General features: G+C 35.9%; 1 protein-coding gene across 2 annotated transcripts in view; it reads right to left on the minus strand.

Annotated features, from left to right (window-relative positions):
* The window catches only part of LOC108678015, a 66082-nt gene extending 50269 nt beyond the window's left edge, over positions 1–15813 (minus strand). For both annotated transcript variants that reach the window (XM_047881562.1, XM_018166345.2), the window contains exon 1: positions 14964–15813. In XM_047881562.1, coding sequence (XP_047737518.1) covers positions 14964–15713 — 750 coding nt within the window. In that variant the 5' untranslated portion in view covers positions 15714–15813. The remainder of the gene's footprint in view (positions 1–14963) is intronic.
* Positions 15814–16175: the final 362 nt, after the last annotated feature.

Below are 16175 nucleotides of genomic sequence, written 5' to 3' on the forward strand. Positions count from 1 at the left end.
TCTATGTGAGTGTGTTAGCTGTGTGCCTGTGTGTGAGAGTGTGTTAGTTGTGTGCCTGTGTGTGAGAGTGTGTTAGTTGTGTGCCTGTGTGCGCGTTGATTGTGAAGCCTCGCACCACATGTGCATGGGATGTTCAGACGAGGATCCATCATACTTATCGCATCACGATATTACCAGCACCTTGAAATTTATTCTTTAATGCTTAAAAAACTTTGCCAAACTAGAAGAGAGTTCATTATAGCAAGCTAAAGTTGAATTTTCAAACTACTCTAGGTTCAAACTCATTTAATATAAATGACATTTAATACAAATTTCAAAATCATTTAATATTAATGACGAAGAAATTAGAGCAATGTCATTCTTCAATTAGCATACATGAAATTAATTCGTATAAGCAGGATCCTAAAATTGTAAGGATTTATTGATCTTGTGCAACGGCGGACTAACTTCTAACTATATATGAGAAATATCAGATGTTCAGTCCTTATATGACAATTGTACATTATAAAAGATTATTAAATCTCGTCAAGATGAAAAAGATGTGCAGCGCCATGTTTATAATCTTGTTAATCATTTGAATTCAAATCCACAATGAAAAGAACAAGTTATATAATTTCTAACAGCATATATCGGAACAATAATTTTTCAAACGTTATCACCAAGCCATTGAAGAAAAGGCTCTAAGTAAAAAAAAATTATTTTGCCTGAAATTGAAGCTTTCAATTTTTTCTTCAGAACATTTCATTCACACATGAGAAATGAAAGCCACTCATAAAAAAATTACAAATTCTTTCCAAATTTACCTAAATGTATATTATAATGGTACAATAATCTTGAACCGTACTAATCATCTATAATGATGTACTGAAAACTCTTGATTAAATTCTCTCGATTATGAGTCGCAGCGTTTTAAATAAAGCCAAACTCAATTTTAGTAATTTCTTGATCTGCTTGTTGAAGAATAGGTCAGGGTTTCTTTTGAATGGCAAATTAGGTTCGTTTCAGAAACTTTAATATGATTCGAAGGAAGCCAAGTGTCCAAAAATATCATGTGGGAATACGCAGAAATGTTGAGCACAGCTCTCATCAACAGAGGCAGCCGACGCATGTTTTTCCGTGGCAGTTCTTAGAACAAAACGGAAAGAATGTGAAGAGCATTGAATAGCTGGCCAAACTAGAAGCTCCGAGAGATAAATAAAATAATAAGTTAGTTTAAAAATGTCTGAAGATTCACGAGAAACAGCCTCGCGGATGCGGAAAAAAGAGTAATTTTCATTTATAATATTCAAATCGACAGCAGAAATGCCAACAAAATAATAATCGTGCGCAGAAAACCAACGAACTGGTTCTCGACTTCAAATAGCAAATTCTTTCAGAATTATACGATATCCTTTTAATGTTAGAGTAACCAACTAGAAACGCAATTTCAAAACGATAAAACTACTCTAACCAGAAACTGGCATGTCCGTAAATAGATCAAAACAATGATGTAGCTTACATAAAAACACAAATATGTTGAGTTGTGTTGCTGCGTATTGACGCGTGTTGCTGTGTATTGACGCGTGTTGCTGCGTATTGACGCGTGTTGCTGCGTATTGACGCGTGTTGCTGCGTATTGACGCGTGTTGCTGCGTATTGACGCGTGTTGCTGCGTATTGACGCGTGTTGCACCATATGTGGGCATGGAAGTAACTGTTGCAGTTGGTCACATTTTCAAGTTGATCCACGTGTTGACATGACATAAACTGCCGCATATATGTTTTTATCGGCTTTTTTCTCTATATTGCCTAGTGAATATTTAGCCAGAGCGAACATCGCCAGCGTTACGTGGCAATTAATCAGCAATTTACCTCCTGACATTACCCGTACTATAAACGGCCATCGGTCGGCCTCTGTAAATACCCACGAAGTCTTCAACAAGAAGTAAACAGATCAATGTTAACAATAATAATATTTAAATAAAACATAGCGAGTAGAAAATTCTAACGTTGAATGAATCTTATTACCCATATTCAGCGTCCACAGGTATGTGGGAATAAGAGGACTTACTCATGAATCTTAAAGCAACAGAACAATTAATATACTATGGAAACTGAACTAATTGTAAAATAATGAATATGAATCTTTTCCATGTTTTGGGTGGTCGGACTTCATATTCTCTGTACCCACAATTTCGGTCTTCGTTATAATTATATGATTGGTCTTCATTTCCAGAATACAAGAAAATTAAGTAAATTTTTCATATCGATTCTCAAGCAACAAATTCTTGGAGCGTGTAACGCTTGAAAAGTATTGAGGACAACAGCATATCCCGTCGAAAATTCCGCCATAAATAATAGCGCAGGTAATTATGTTCTTATTATTATATCCCCTGCCATACATAAATTGGTCAATGACTCAAACGATGTGAAATTTCTCAGCCCAAATGTTCGACACGATTTTCGTAGGTCCAAGGAGGTTGGATTTTTTCCTGAGTAACCGCCTAACCGACTAACAATTATCCAATTAAAATAACAACTTGAAAACACTTTTATTCAATGTTTAAATGTGCTGAGTTGAGTTTTTTACTTGTAATTTGAGTTTGCAATGTTCTGATCGCAGGACAATTTCATTTGAACGCAAATTTTGCCATTAATTACTTTTTATAAGATGTGGCCTGGTCGGAATACAAGCAGCTCGTTAATTTTCTCATTTAAGTATGAGGTTAAATTAATCAGCATCAAAAAATATTATTAAAAATTACCGACAAAATTATTATACCGAAGTTTGTGAATATTCAGTAAATACGACAATAAATATCAGGAACAGAAGGAGCAACTGAAGCTGCGGTGTTGCGAAACTGAAGAATCTGACTGCGACTGGGACTGCTACGTCCGAAACACATACTATGGATATACTAAAGTATTTGGGTGTAAGTTGCGGAACACAGGCAGTTGGGGTTATGGAGGAGTTGAGTAAGCATGAATGGGGTTTGGGGAGCTTATAAGGAAGTTGAGGAGTGGGGGAGTCATGAGGCCTGCTGTCTTTGAATTGCCTTGAATGTACCAATAGCAAAGGATTATCACAAACAGTCGTGCATCGTAGATCCTTACAGACGCAGATCAACAAATTTTAATGAATTATTTGCTATTAAAATTTGCAGTCGATAATTTTTACGATCTCTTTATTCCAATGAGCTAAATAATTCTTAAAAAATACGAGGCTATAATTGTGAATTTTCATCTGTTGAATTTAAAAGGATAAAATAATTTATTAAATAGAGTTCACGCCTATTGTAGGCTATATTTTTTGCGAAATATGTAAGTGAAGCGTTTTGTAAGTTATAACAAAATCATTTCTTTCAGCAATAAATTGCATTTAAATTTAAGAATATTAAATTCCAATCCATGATTGGGAATTAAAACCCCATTTCGGATATTTCAGGCAACTTTTACTGCCAGGCAGTTCAAACCGACAGTAAACCGTAGCCTGGATTCAACCAATTCCAGATCGCACGATAGTCAACGAAGTTTTTTCCTGAAAATAACAATTTCAAATAAATTCACTTGAAACTGGTGGAGAGAAAACTCTGAACATTCAAGGCAATTTTCTCGCCGCGTACCCTTTAATTTGGGGAAAATTGATAGTTAGGTTATTCCTACCTGCGATAAAAGGTAAGCATTATATCGGAAAAAGAGGTAAACTTTATCATTCAGCTATTAGCAACATCAATTCACTGAAAGATATCACGAGCAAATATAAGTTGTATATTTTCTGACAAGTTTTTACCGTTTCAGCTGATGAAGATGTCATCCTGAGGTTGGTTAACACTTCTCACTTGATGAACTTACAGACAAGTAAGAAGTCTTAGGTAACTTTTTACCAGTAAACTAATTGAGTTTTATAATTTGGTAGCATTTATAATTATTGGGAATCACTCAAATTTTTATTTTACACGTTTTCTAGAAAGAAAAAAACATTTTGAACTGAAAACCAATTCAGTTCTAGCTATCTTGTATGGCTTTCAACATGACCTGAGGAGTAATTTCGAAGACATAAGACAATAGTTAATTACCAACGGCTGACCGAAATTACATATTTTACGTGCAGTTGAAACTTAGGCAATGAAACTAGATTCAATCTTATCATGCAAGCGCAGCAGATACAACAATTGTGTCTCCACCGAACGGTTAAACTTATATAAATTAATAATTCCACACAATGGTTTCAATTTTTCTGCTTTCATCAAAATTCATAACAATTAAATGTTGAAGTTGATCTTGAAATTCAAATCTTAATAATGTCGCCACTGAAAATCAAGAAGCCACAAAAAAACTTTCATATAAACTAATTGAATCATTGTGATAAATAAATTTAGTGAACCACAACAACAGGAGCCATTTCGGAATTGGAGTTTTTGAGCACAGATTATGCATTGCATCATCAGTTAATGCAGTGTGCACACTGCACAGATTATACAATATCTATCAGATTATGCAATATATATAAAGTTATATACAATCAGTCCTCATACTCTGAGTTCAAAATAGGAAACTTTAGCAGGCGCCAAAGATCGGCAAGTAAACGGAGATTAGATCTTGTGCGAATAAGGCTGGGGAAAGGCGCGTATGTTTATACATGTATCCTGCGTTCTCCACGCCAGAGAAACCATCAAAGACGGCCTTGTTTTGCATGTATGAACTCCGAGTAAACATCCTCCACACACACACACAGATAGCAGATCTTGGCACAAAATAGCGCTAGTGAACTGTGAACCATAAATAGAAATGAATGACCTAGATCGGTCATATGAAATTTAAATAAAGTTTGTCATAAAATGCAAGGAATATGAGAGAGAAAGTTGCGTCGTCCTCTCACTTGCCAAGTCTGCTGGTCACTGCTGTTGTGTTGAACAAAATAGAGCACAACCACAACAAGCGTGCGTATCGCCGGTCGCGTTGCCGTTGCTTTGCAAGCTCTTGCACTCATCATGGCTTGTCCCAACATCACTATAGTTTTACATAAGACATTCAATATTTATATAAATTATTCATAATACTGCGGCATATTTAAATTGAAACTAAAATGAAGAGCCTGTTTCCGTATCGGAAAACAAGCAGGATTAGCTTCTCAATCTTACGTAGCTATGCATGGCAGAATATCAAAAAAATAATGACCAGAAATCGAATTTACAAGGAACTAATAATGGGCAATTGATTATTATTTTGATTTGGTATAACAGCTCAATCAACGTATCCTGAATACAGCGCTGTGTTTTTAGTTGCTTTTTACGCCTCTCACAAGACGTTTCTTTAAAAGCGAGGGGAGATGTGACATGTTATTAACTATTGTAGTACACGCATCGAGATACACGCGTACATGAGGTACCACGTACACGCATTGAGATACACGCGTACATGAGGTACCACGTACACGCATCGAGATACACACTTGCACAATTATCACTCAAAGAAATGAATGAAACTTCGTCCAAATAGCGATGCACTTTATGTCCTTGTGTGTGTGTCATCCTGACCAAACTTGGCTCACAAAATGGCGTATCAGTGCGTTCTCTGTTCGTGATGTGGTTAAGAAAGTGAGTCACAATTTGGACAATATGGCCTATTCATTTTCTTGATTGATATAACGCAGATGAAACAAACAAGCCTGAAGAATTACTTTCTATTGAAGCCAACCGACGCTCTATCCTCCATGGAGCAATGTATACACCAACCAATATTTAGTGTGTGAATGAAAATAATAAATCAGCGTTTCTCTTTGTAATCTAAAGACCGGTCTGTTGTAACTGCCAGTCCCGCCACCATTAATTGTGTTGAATAAATCTAATTGAAATAGAAATAAAGTTGAAGTCATCTGCAGACTTCATTGAAGACCTCATTGAAGACCTCACTGAAGACCTCACTGAAGACCTCATTGAAGACCTCGTTGAAGACCTCATTGAAGGCCTCATTGAAGACCTCACTGAAGACCTCATTGAAGACCTCGTTGAAGACCTCATTGAAGACCTCATTGAAGACCTCATTGAAGACCTCATTGAAGACCTCATTGAAGACCTCATTGAAGACCTCATTGAAGACCTCATTGAAGGCCTAACTGAAAACCTTATTGATAGTGTAATCTCATTGATGAGATACAGTAAACACCTGCATGCGATCTAATTAACGATGTGAACTAAACAGGATGGAAAATGTACATCTAAAGTACTGTATATGCCATTAGCTGAAATGTATTCATAACAATATTATTAATAATATACAGAACAAAGAAAACATTTTGAATGCTAGGGCCTTTGTTGAAAGCATCCGTTCCAAATAAAAAATTAAGGTAGACACAACATCGCAGTAAATGGAAATAAAATGAACATTGTTGTAGTGAACAAAAAAGTTTAGGTAGACACAGCATCGTAGGAAGTGGGCAAATAGATCCTTCTGTGTCCTATTAAGGCTTCACGAATCGAAATATATTTCCCTATTAAGATTTCGTGAACCAAAATTAAAGGTTCACGAAATAAATATTTCCCTATTAATATTAATAAATATCAACGGTTCAAGAAATAAAGATGTCCCTAATAATATTAATAAATATCAAGGGTTTACGAAATAAAGATGTCCCTATTAATATTAATAAATATCAAGGATTCACGAAATAAATATTTCCCTATTAATATTAATAAAATTAAGGGTTCACGAAATAAATACGTCCCTATTAATATTAATAAATATCAAGGATTCACGAAATAAATATTTCCCTATTAATATTAATAAAATTAAGGGTTCACGAAATAAGTACGTCCCTATTAATATTAATAAATAGCAAGGGTTCACGAAATAAATATTTCCCTTTTAATATTAATAAATAGCAAGGGTTCACGAAATAAATATGTCCCAAATTAATATTAATAAATAGCAAGGGTTCACGAAATAAATATGTCCCTATTAATATTAATAAATAGCAAGGGTTCACGAAATAAATATTTCCCTTTTAATATTAATAAATAGCAAGGGTTCACGAAATTAATATTGACACGAATAACGAACCACCTGTAGAGTATGCAATCATGCATTCATAAAAATTGATGAGTCATGTTGTCCGAATAGTGAGACTTTTTTATCCACGCCTCAATCAGGTAACGAAACTAGCACTGAAACTCTTTGTTGCCTGGCCAAACCGGGTCAGAATGACACACTTATGAGCGAAAATTTGCATCGTTATTTGGCCAAGTCTTATTAATTTCTTTGAGTGTTCTTAACGTACCGACAAACGACGTACGTATATACATGTAAGAATTAACAAAATATATACATTAATTAATATTTATTATATTATAATTTGGATCACTTAAAATATATTATTATTTTTTTAATTTGATTTTTAATTTTTTCTTATAATATGATTTAATTTATTTAAAATTTAAATTTATCATAATTTTATAATTATATTTATTAATTATAATTATAATTTATCATAAATTAAGATCGATGTATTGTTCAAAACGCAGACATCTTTCATCACGACGACAGTCGCGGGCTCAATACAACTGAAGCAATTAATTAATGCAGTCAGTACGCTTGTCGTAATTAAAAGTCTAATCATTCGAAGCGACCGTTGTAATGACTCATGATGTGACCTTCGTAGTGACCATTACAGCTGCATGACGTCATCGTATACACCCGATGACTGGTGATGTGTGTTATTAGACCTGGTGATGTGTGTTATTAGACCTGGTGATGTGTGTTATTAGACCAGGTGATGTGTGTTATTAGACCTGGTGATGTGTGTTATTAGACCAGGTGATGTGTGTTATTAGACCAGGTGATGTGTGTTGTTAGACCTGATGGTTTGTGTTCAATTAATAGTTCACATTTACATTAATAACAGAAATCGCCTTAACTCGGCCATTTAATTAACTCGATAAGAGAAATTTTTTTAAAACTTTCGCCCCCGGTTGATGAAAACACTTTACATTATGGACAGGAATTCGATAAAGAAAATCACCATCTAATTACTAATGCACAATCGAATAAACGTGACTTAAATTAAACTGAAACCAGATAATTATATTTAAAAATTAATCTAGACTTATAATAGCAATACCGGTTCTTCTATAGCTGACTTTAATTAAGAAACTGAATATTAATCACCAACGAACAAAGGGCATCAAGAACCGTCCATATTAAATCATGTTAATCTCGCCTTAACAATGCTATCCTATCATGTATAAAGTTACCGCGCTTAGCATGTAAATGGCAAGACTTAGATGCATCGCCATTAGTGTATATGCAACGTCACGTTTAACATTACTGGGCGACCACAACATCCAGAAACATGCACCAGCATCTCCATCCTCCAAAAAAACATCCAGAAACATGCACCAGCATCTCCATCCTCCAAAAAAACATCCAGAAACATGCACCAGCATCTCCAAACCCGCAACTCCAACCTCCAAAAAACATCCAGAAACATGCACCAGCATCTCCAACCTCCAAAAAACACCCAGAAACATGCACCAGCATCTCCATCCTCCAAACAACATCCAAAAAAACATGCATCCACATCTCCAACCTCCAAAAACATCCAGAAACATGCACCCGCATCAAACATCCAGAAACATGCACCAGCATCTCCAACCTCCAAAAAACATCCAGAAACAGGCACCCGCATCTCCATCCTCCAAACAACATCCCAAAAAAAACATGCATCCTCATCTCCAGTTTCGAAGAAACTAGTTGGTGCTCAGGTTACGAAAGCTATACGCTGTAAGCAGGCATAAGATTCACGAGATGCATACTTATGACAATAGTTTTGAAAAAAGTGGGCATAGGAATTTGAATTTCGATAACCTGAATTAGGGAATTTTAATTTAATATGCATTTGGTTCATTCGATCGAATTTTCAAGTAAAGCGAAGAATTTTAAGTAAATATTTAGGCAAGTCTCGTAAGCTAATGGCACCCAATTCCTTATTATTTTATGATTTAAAAGCGTTAGAAGTAGTGAAGCTCTTTTAGAAAACTATATTGATAAATATATGCAGACTCATGAATTTCCTTTTCCATTTAAAATATCAACACATACACTGGATACAAGAATGGAATTGAATCGTTGGTCGCAAAATCATGGAATTCTCATAAGTTTTTTTTATAGATTTCGTTTGCCAGTTAAAAATAACTTCGATTATTCCTACATTGACAGAATTGAAAGATTTTGTAGTGAATTAGGACGCCTTCTAAAAGATATTTTTGACATCAAAGCAAGATTTACTCGAAAAAAATTCCGCTCCGAGTATATTTGGACACCAATTAATCGTTGGATGAAATAATAAATTTCTATACAAACTGCATTCTGATCTTTGCTGACGTCATGTATACAGCAAAAATTCGTTCTAAAACGATCTTGTATGTTTGAACAAAGACAGATGATTCTGCTGAATTTTTTTTTTTCAAATGAAGAACAAAGACTTCAAAGGGTACAGGTTTCAAGAGCTTTAGAGACTAAGCTTCTGCCAAAATTAGAAATCTAAATCTCGTTTCATGAAACAAATCCTAGATCCATGGGGATTTTTAATTGAACACAAGAAATAAATTAAGAAGAGAAAGCAAAGCTCAAATGAAATTAACACACTAAAATGCTACAAAAATCTTAGTTGGAAATTCTTGGGCGCAAAAATCATGTAACTGTTAAATAAAGAAGTCCAGTGAAAGCAAGTAAATTCAAAGTAAGTCAAATTGATAAACTTATTGATGCAAGAAAATTAATATCATTGAGAAAATGAATAACTTAATGCTCGAAAAACACGAATTAAAAATAACTTGGCGCACTCACATCCAGCTTAAGCCACGCACTTGAAAAATAATTCCAGTTAATAAAGCAATGTGAAGTCAGTTAATTTATTTAATTCGGTAATGTGTACCCAATATTTTGTTTAAAAATGCAACGCAAAGTCTGATAATTCTAATTAATAGGGCATTGCAAACTCCGTTCATTCTATACAAAAAAATAATGTAAACTCCGTTAAGGGTATCTTTTAAATATCCAAAGCATTCATTTTAGTGAAATTTCAAATTAAACTTCACACCTTGAAATATAATTTGAAATAGTGGTTGCAAAACATTACAAAAGGTGTAGTCCCTGAACTAGAAATAATAACTGATGAATCATCAGTCAAACTGCGAGGTTTCCTTATAAATATAATCTTGTTATATGTTCGTCATGTCCACCGCCATTCGTCTCTAACGTGTTCAAAAAAGTGGCTGGTAAACGTTCAATCATTTAATTTCATTGTTAAGGAAATGGAAATAATTTCAATCACATAGGATAGCGTCAAAAATGGAAAATAAAATACTATGAGAATAATAGAGAGAAATTCAAATGAAAAAGTATAAACATGGTCAACTATAGCGTCGGTTGAACAAAAATGATGCTCATTGAAAAAAAATACGCAAGAAAAGTTTATCCAAACAGGAAAATATTTTGAGAGATAATAATTAGTTAAATTTATATCAGTATTTGAATTAAAAAAACCTGTGAAGACTTCAAGTTTAGCGCGCAGAGTCGTGATTGAGTATTAAGTCAACGAGGAACACGTCAGGTCAAATATACCATGGCTGAATACTTGCCAGATATGCTGCCACTACGCGCTCACATGACTTGATTAATGAGTGCCTTGAGCACGGTATTGCCCTGACAACTCCGGCAACAAATTCAGCAATATTATTCAGCTCTGGCAACCAGTTTAGCAATATTATTCAGCTCTGGCAACAAATTCAGCAATATTATTCAGCTCTGGCAACCAGTTTAGCAATATTATTCAGCTCTGGCAACAAATTCAGCAATAATATTCAGCTCTTTCAACCAATTCAGCAATAATATTCAGATATGGCAACTGTTTAGCAATATTCTTCTGCATTGGCAAACAGTTTAGCAATATTCTTCTGCATTGGCAAACAGTTTAGCAATATTCTTCTGCATTGGCAAACAGTTTAGCAATATTCTCCTGCATTGGCAACCAGTTTAGCAATATTATTCTTCAGTGGCAACCAGTTTAGCAATATTATTCTGCACTGACAACCAGTTTAGCAATATTATTCTGCACTGACAACCAGTTTAGCAATATTATTCTGCACTGGCAACCAATTCAGCAATATTATTCAGCTCTGGCAGCCATTTTAACAATATTATCACGGTAACTATTAAACGACATTGAGGCCATGCAGGAGACGTTGAGTAGCATCATCATGAGTACCTATAGCTTCTTTTCAATGGCTATGCAAGCAGTAGGTATTGCCTCATCTACTATAGCGCAATTAACTAGAATGAAACTTAAATAATTGTGCACCTGAGCACTGATTTTGAGAGATGAAAAATGCAATATCTGGTTTCACCATCAGCTGCAGCGACAGGTGCAGATCTCATGTTGGGTGCTAAGCTCATTACCCTACTCATTATATATACTCTCCTCATTAGAGATTAACACGGCTGTAGGATGCTTATAAATAGATTTTTTCCAGTCATAATAAATATAGTCGTAATTAACGTACGTATAAGGAGTTCAAAAGCAAATGCAATGTAAAAAATTATGCATGTAAATGAAAAATTTTGCTAAATTAAATAAGTGTGTCTAAAAAAGTTCTTTGAACTATCTCAGAATTTTAACACATTGGTTTTACAGTTAAAAATCTGTACAAACAACAGATTGCAATCAGAAATTGTAAAAACTCGTTCGTAGGATTTATAACAGATTTAAAATTTTGCAACACAGTTCAGGTTGCAAACGAAAGGCAACACACGATTTGAATCTATACCATATAGCTTCCCAGATAAGAAATGGAGAAAAATGTAGTGCCAAATCTTTTATTAAAAAGTTATGATAATGCATAGCATTTTTTTGCATCCAATAAGAGGTTCAGACATCCCATCAATTTCTAACGCGTTCGAGTCAAAATCATAGAAGACTTATTTCTAACTCCAGAAATTCTTCCCGTCATTCAAATAATCCTAATATATCTTTTGATCCCGAAACATCTATCGTGCTGAAATCAAAAGCGTAGAAATCAATGCAGATTCTTCTCTCCCGAACCTACGTCAAAAATGTGACTGGGTTGCTGATTGAGCAGAGATTCGAGAGCACGGCTCGGTGTGTTTGAGAAGCAAACACTTCGTGATAAGAGTGGAGTACTTGGTCGGGGCGACCGGCCGCGGCAGACTAGTTCGCTGTATTGCAGAGTTCGGATAACTGCAGCTCAGCGTAGCATAGGTTAGAGTTTGTGTTTATTTTGAGAGCGGAGTTCAGATGATTGCAGTTCATTTGTCAGGATTTTTATCTTTTTAATTAAAGAACAGAGTTCGGATGACTGCAGTTCACTTGTCAGTATTTTGCTCAGTGTAATTAAAGAGCAGAGTTCGGATGACTGCAGTTCATTTGTCAAGATTTTTATCTTTTAAAGAACAGAGTTCGGACGATTGCAGTTCATTTGTCAGAATTTTTATCTGTTTAATTAAAGAAGAGAGTTCGGATGTTTGCAGTTCATTTGTCAAGATTTTTATCTTTTAAAGAGCAGAGTTCGGACGATTGCAGTTCACTTGTCAGAATTTTTATCTGTCTAATTAAAGAACAGAGTTCGGATGATTGCAGTTCATTTTTCAGGAATTTTAACTGTTTAAGTAAAGAGCAGAGTTTGGACGATTACAATTCATTTGTCAGGAAATTTAACTGTTTAATTAAAGAGCAGAGTTTGGACGATTGCAGTTCATTGGTCAGTATTTTTATCTGTTTAAGGAGCAGAGTTCGAATGATTGCAGTTCATTTTTAGCGCATTTTCTCATTTATGGAAAAAAGGCGCTATTGTGCTTGCCATGTCCGTCTGTCCGTCCGTCCGTCTGTCTGTCCGTCCGTGACCTCATGTTTTCATCGATGAGAAAATGCGCTCTCTGTCACTCACTGCAGTGAGAACTGAGTTATATTTTTAAAGTCTCTATTTACTAAGAAAGCTGAGTTCGGACACTGTATTTCAGTGTTGCATAGTATAGGGTCTTCAAATATTTATAAAACACAGTTGAGACCCTCGCAGTTCTTCATATACTAGCATTTGCTTACGTTGGCACTAGAATATACATAAATAACACGAATTAAACACGATTAATAAATCACGAATACTCGTTCACGAATCACGAAACACGAATTGAAAACAATTAATGAAACACGAATGAATTTTATCAACACGATGGTATGAATGATTATGAATCGAGCTTGATTCAAAAACTGTCCCGAGTTTGATAGGACAATTATGAACAATTATACCAATCCAGGTTGTTTCAGGGACGACTTCACTAGAGTTTGTAGTTAACTAGGGCATCTAGTTGCTATGAGTTGTTATGACTTTACTAGAGTTAGGAGTTAACTATGGCATCTAGTTGCTGTGAGTCATTATGACTTTACTAGAGTTGGTAGTTAACTAGGGCATCTAGTTGCCATGAGTTATTATGACTTTACTAGAGCTGCAAGTTAACATAGGGCATCTAGTTGCTATGAGTTATTAAGACTTTACTAGAGTTGGCAGTTAACTAGGGCATCTAGTTGCTATGAGTTATTATGACTTAACTAGAGTTGGATGTTAACTAGGGCATCTAGTTGCTATGATACGCCAGTCTAGCAACTGTCACAACTGCAGGTTCCAGTTAGAAGCAAACAAACAAGAGCTTGACAGGCTTCACCAGCCTTCCTTAGACCAGCGAAAAAACTTCTTGGCACTTTTCTTCTTTATAAATATGAAGATTAGATGCAATTTCATTTTCAATAGACATGTTAGACACGTAGATAGTTTGCAAATAATTCCTATGTTCAACTAAGAAAATGCATTTAGAGGGAAATAAACTTTTCTAAATATTTCTTCATCGTTGGGCACAATATGCACAAAAGACGATTCTTTATTATAAATTTTTTTAGCGTTAATATCCGTATCCGTATCGTCCAAAATTAATTTTTTGCTATAGCACCCCAAATTGAATACAGGTTAGTGTATGGCTTATAAATTAACTTGATTCATTCGTCCCTCACTTAAGTTGAAGGAATATTTTTAACTTAGAAGTCATAGTTATATGGAAATAAAAGAAATTATATTTCACCAGCCTTCTGCATAAGAACTCAATATCCCCTAACTCGCTAGTGACCCCTGAATATCACTATTATTGTCCCAGGACAACGCAATTCAGGATCGTAATTCATTCCTATTAGCGCCACTCGATGCACCGCTGAGAGTCCTAAATTAACCACATTCAGTCGTACGATCTTTTTTTAAGGTGAGTGAATGTTACATACACTGAAGACTGGCTAGTACGTGAGGCTCCTTAACAACATTTGAGTGGTACGACCACTTTTAAGCTGCATGATTGCTAGATAAGCCAATAATTTCCTAGTTATGGACTAAGCTTCAAGCTGGAAGCAATAATTGTTGATGTTTCAATCATGACGTTTCAACTTGCATAGTAACTTTCGAATTCCGCGTTTGGAGAATCAGTTTGTGTTTGAGAGCATTATTTGAAGTTGCAGTCACGAATCGAATTCTGTTTATTTTCCTTAATTGTAGCGCATTTCGCCTTTTTTTGGGAAAACTCATATCAGGATTCGCGCGCCTAACATTCATCACTGAAATAAATGATTAAATGATGCTATTACGGCGGATGATTGTGAATTTTGACGTAATATGGGTAGCAACTGAATGATTTGTTGCTAAAATAACAACAATCTGACCCCAGTAACCTATGTCTAATTAAAGCGTTTTGATGTTTTCTAAAAAAATTTTTGCTCATGTCGATCCCCGGCACATAGATACCATATACTATTGTCAGCCAAATTATTTGGCTATCAATAGGTTATCAATCCGGCAATTTATAATTAAATGTGTTAAATGAAGTAGAGGAAGATACATAGCCAACTCAGCTCTAGGTAATCATTGTCTAATAACTCACCTTTCCGGAGCGGCTAGACCAGCAGAACAGGATGCGACTGACGGTTCTGACGAGACGGCATAGATAAGTTCTACCAGCACCGCAGAACGTCTCATCCTCAGCGGCGTTCGTGGCATTATCAGAAACTTCCGACGATATTCCTGCGCTGGTTTTGCGTGTTCCCGATTCCCCTTCATCATTATCACCTTCAGTATCAGAAGAATGTTTCCTAATCACATCACACTTCACTTGATGATCTCCTTCGTCTTGAGCATCAACACTCACCGCAATCTCTACGTCATCATCGCAACTTCGGCCTGGAACTCCGGCTTTACAGGTTGGACCGCCGCTGCTCAAAGGCATTCGAGTCCGCTGAGTTCCACTCTTAAAAAAATCGCTGTCTGCGAGCCCCTGTTTACTAGGCAAATCTTCGCTGGAAGTTCTCGCGCTTTCATCAATAAACCTAAATGGATCGTCCCCGTCTCTTTGCACTGAGGTGAAACTCACAGGTCGACAAACGTGCGTTGGAGGCTCTTTTCCGGACAAGCCGCTTTGGCAGACGAAGGAAATATTGCCGTCAGCAGAAGAAGTATTTCGGACTAGTGTGACTTTCCGTCCTCGCAAATTATTATCAGAGTTATTGATCAACATTTGCGTCATCTCTCCATCTTGACTTCTAAATAGCAAGGCTGTCCGAGCACTATTCTCAACTGAATCTCCGTCACCTGCATCACCATCACAACACTGACCATCACTGTATCCGTAACCCATCTTAAGTATTAATATGGTATAAAACGTTAGCAGCGCCAGGAGAAAAAGCCTCCGAAACGCTGCCAGGTAAAGCTCGGAAAATCACATACTCTAAGGACCACTTACAAAATCTGCACAGTTAGAAATTGTAGAATGTAACGAGAATTTAAAACCCGTGCAGAACCAAGGAAAACAACGAATATGAAGGTAAAAATTTAGCCCCTGAATCTGTAGAAACTGCAGCGCGGACGACTCACAAGGCTCTCTATTTTATTTGGTTCTGTACGTTAACGAGTTTTTACCAGATGAGCAAAATGCAGTCCCTGCATGCACGACTCGCAAGATTCATCCCCTGATAAGCGTTCAACTAAACACGAGACCGCATATGGACAACATACGCTCGCTCATTTCACCACAAGACGCGCCAGTTGTAGGGAAAAGTCATCACCAATCAGCAACGGCCCGACATGTATGGGGCTCATT

Source organism: Hyalella azteca, unplaced genomic scaffold (assembly GCF_000764305.2).
Source record: "Hyalella azteca isolate HAZT.00-mixed unplaced genomic scaffold, Hazt_2.0.2 contig8314, whole genome shotgun sequence".
Classification (NCBI taxonomy): domain Eukaryota; kingdom Metazoa; phylum Arthropoda; class Malacostraca; order Amphipoda; family Hyalellidae; genus Hyalella; species Hyalella azteca.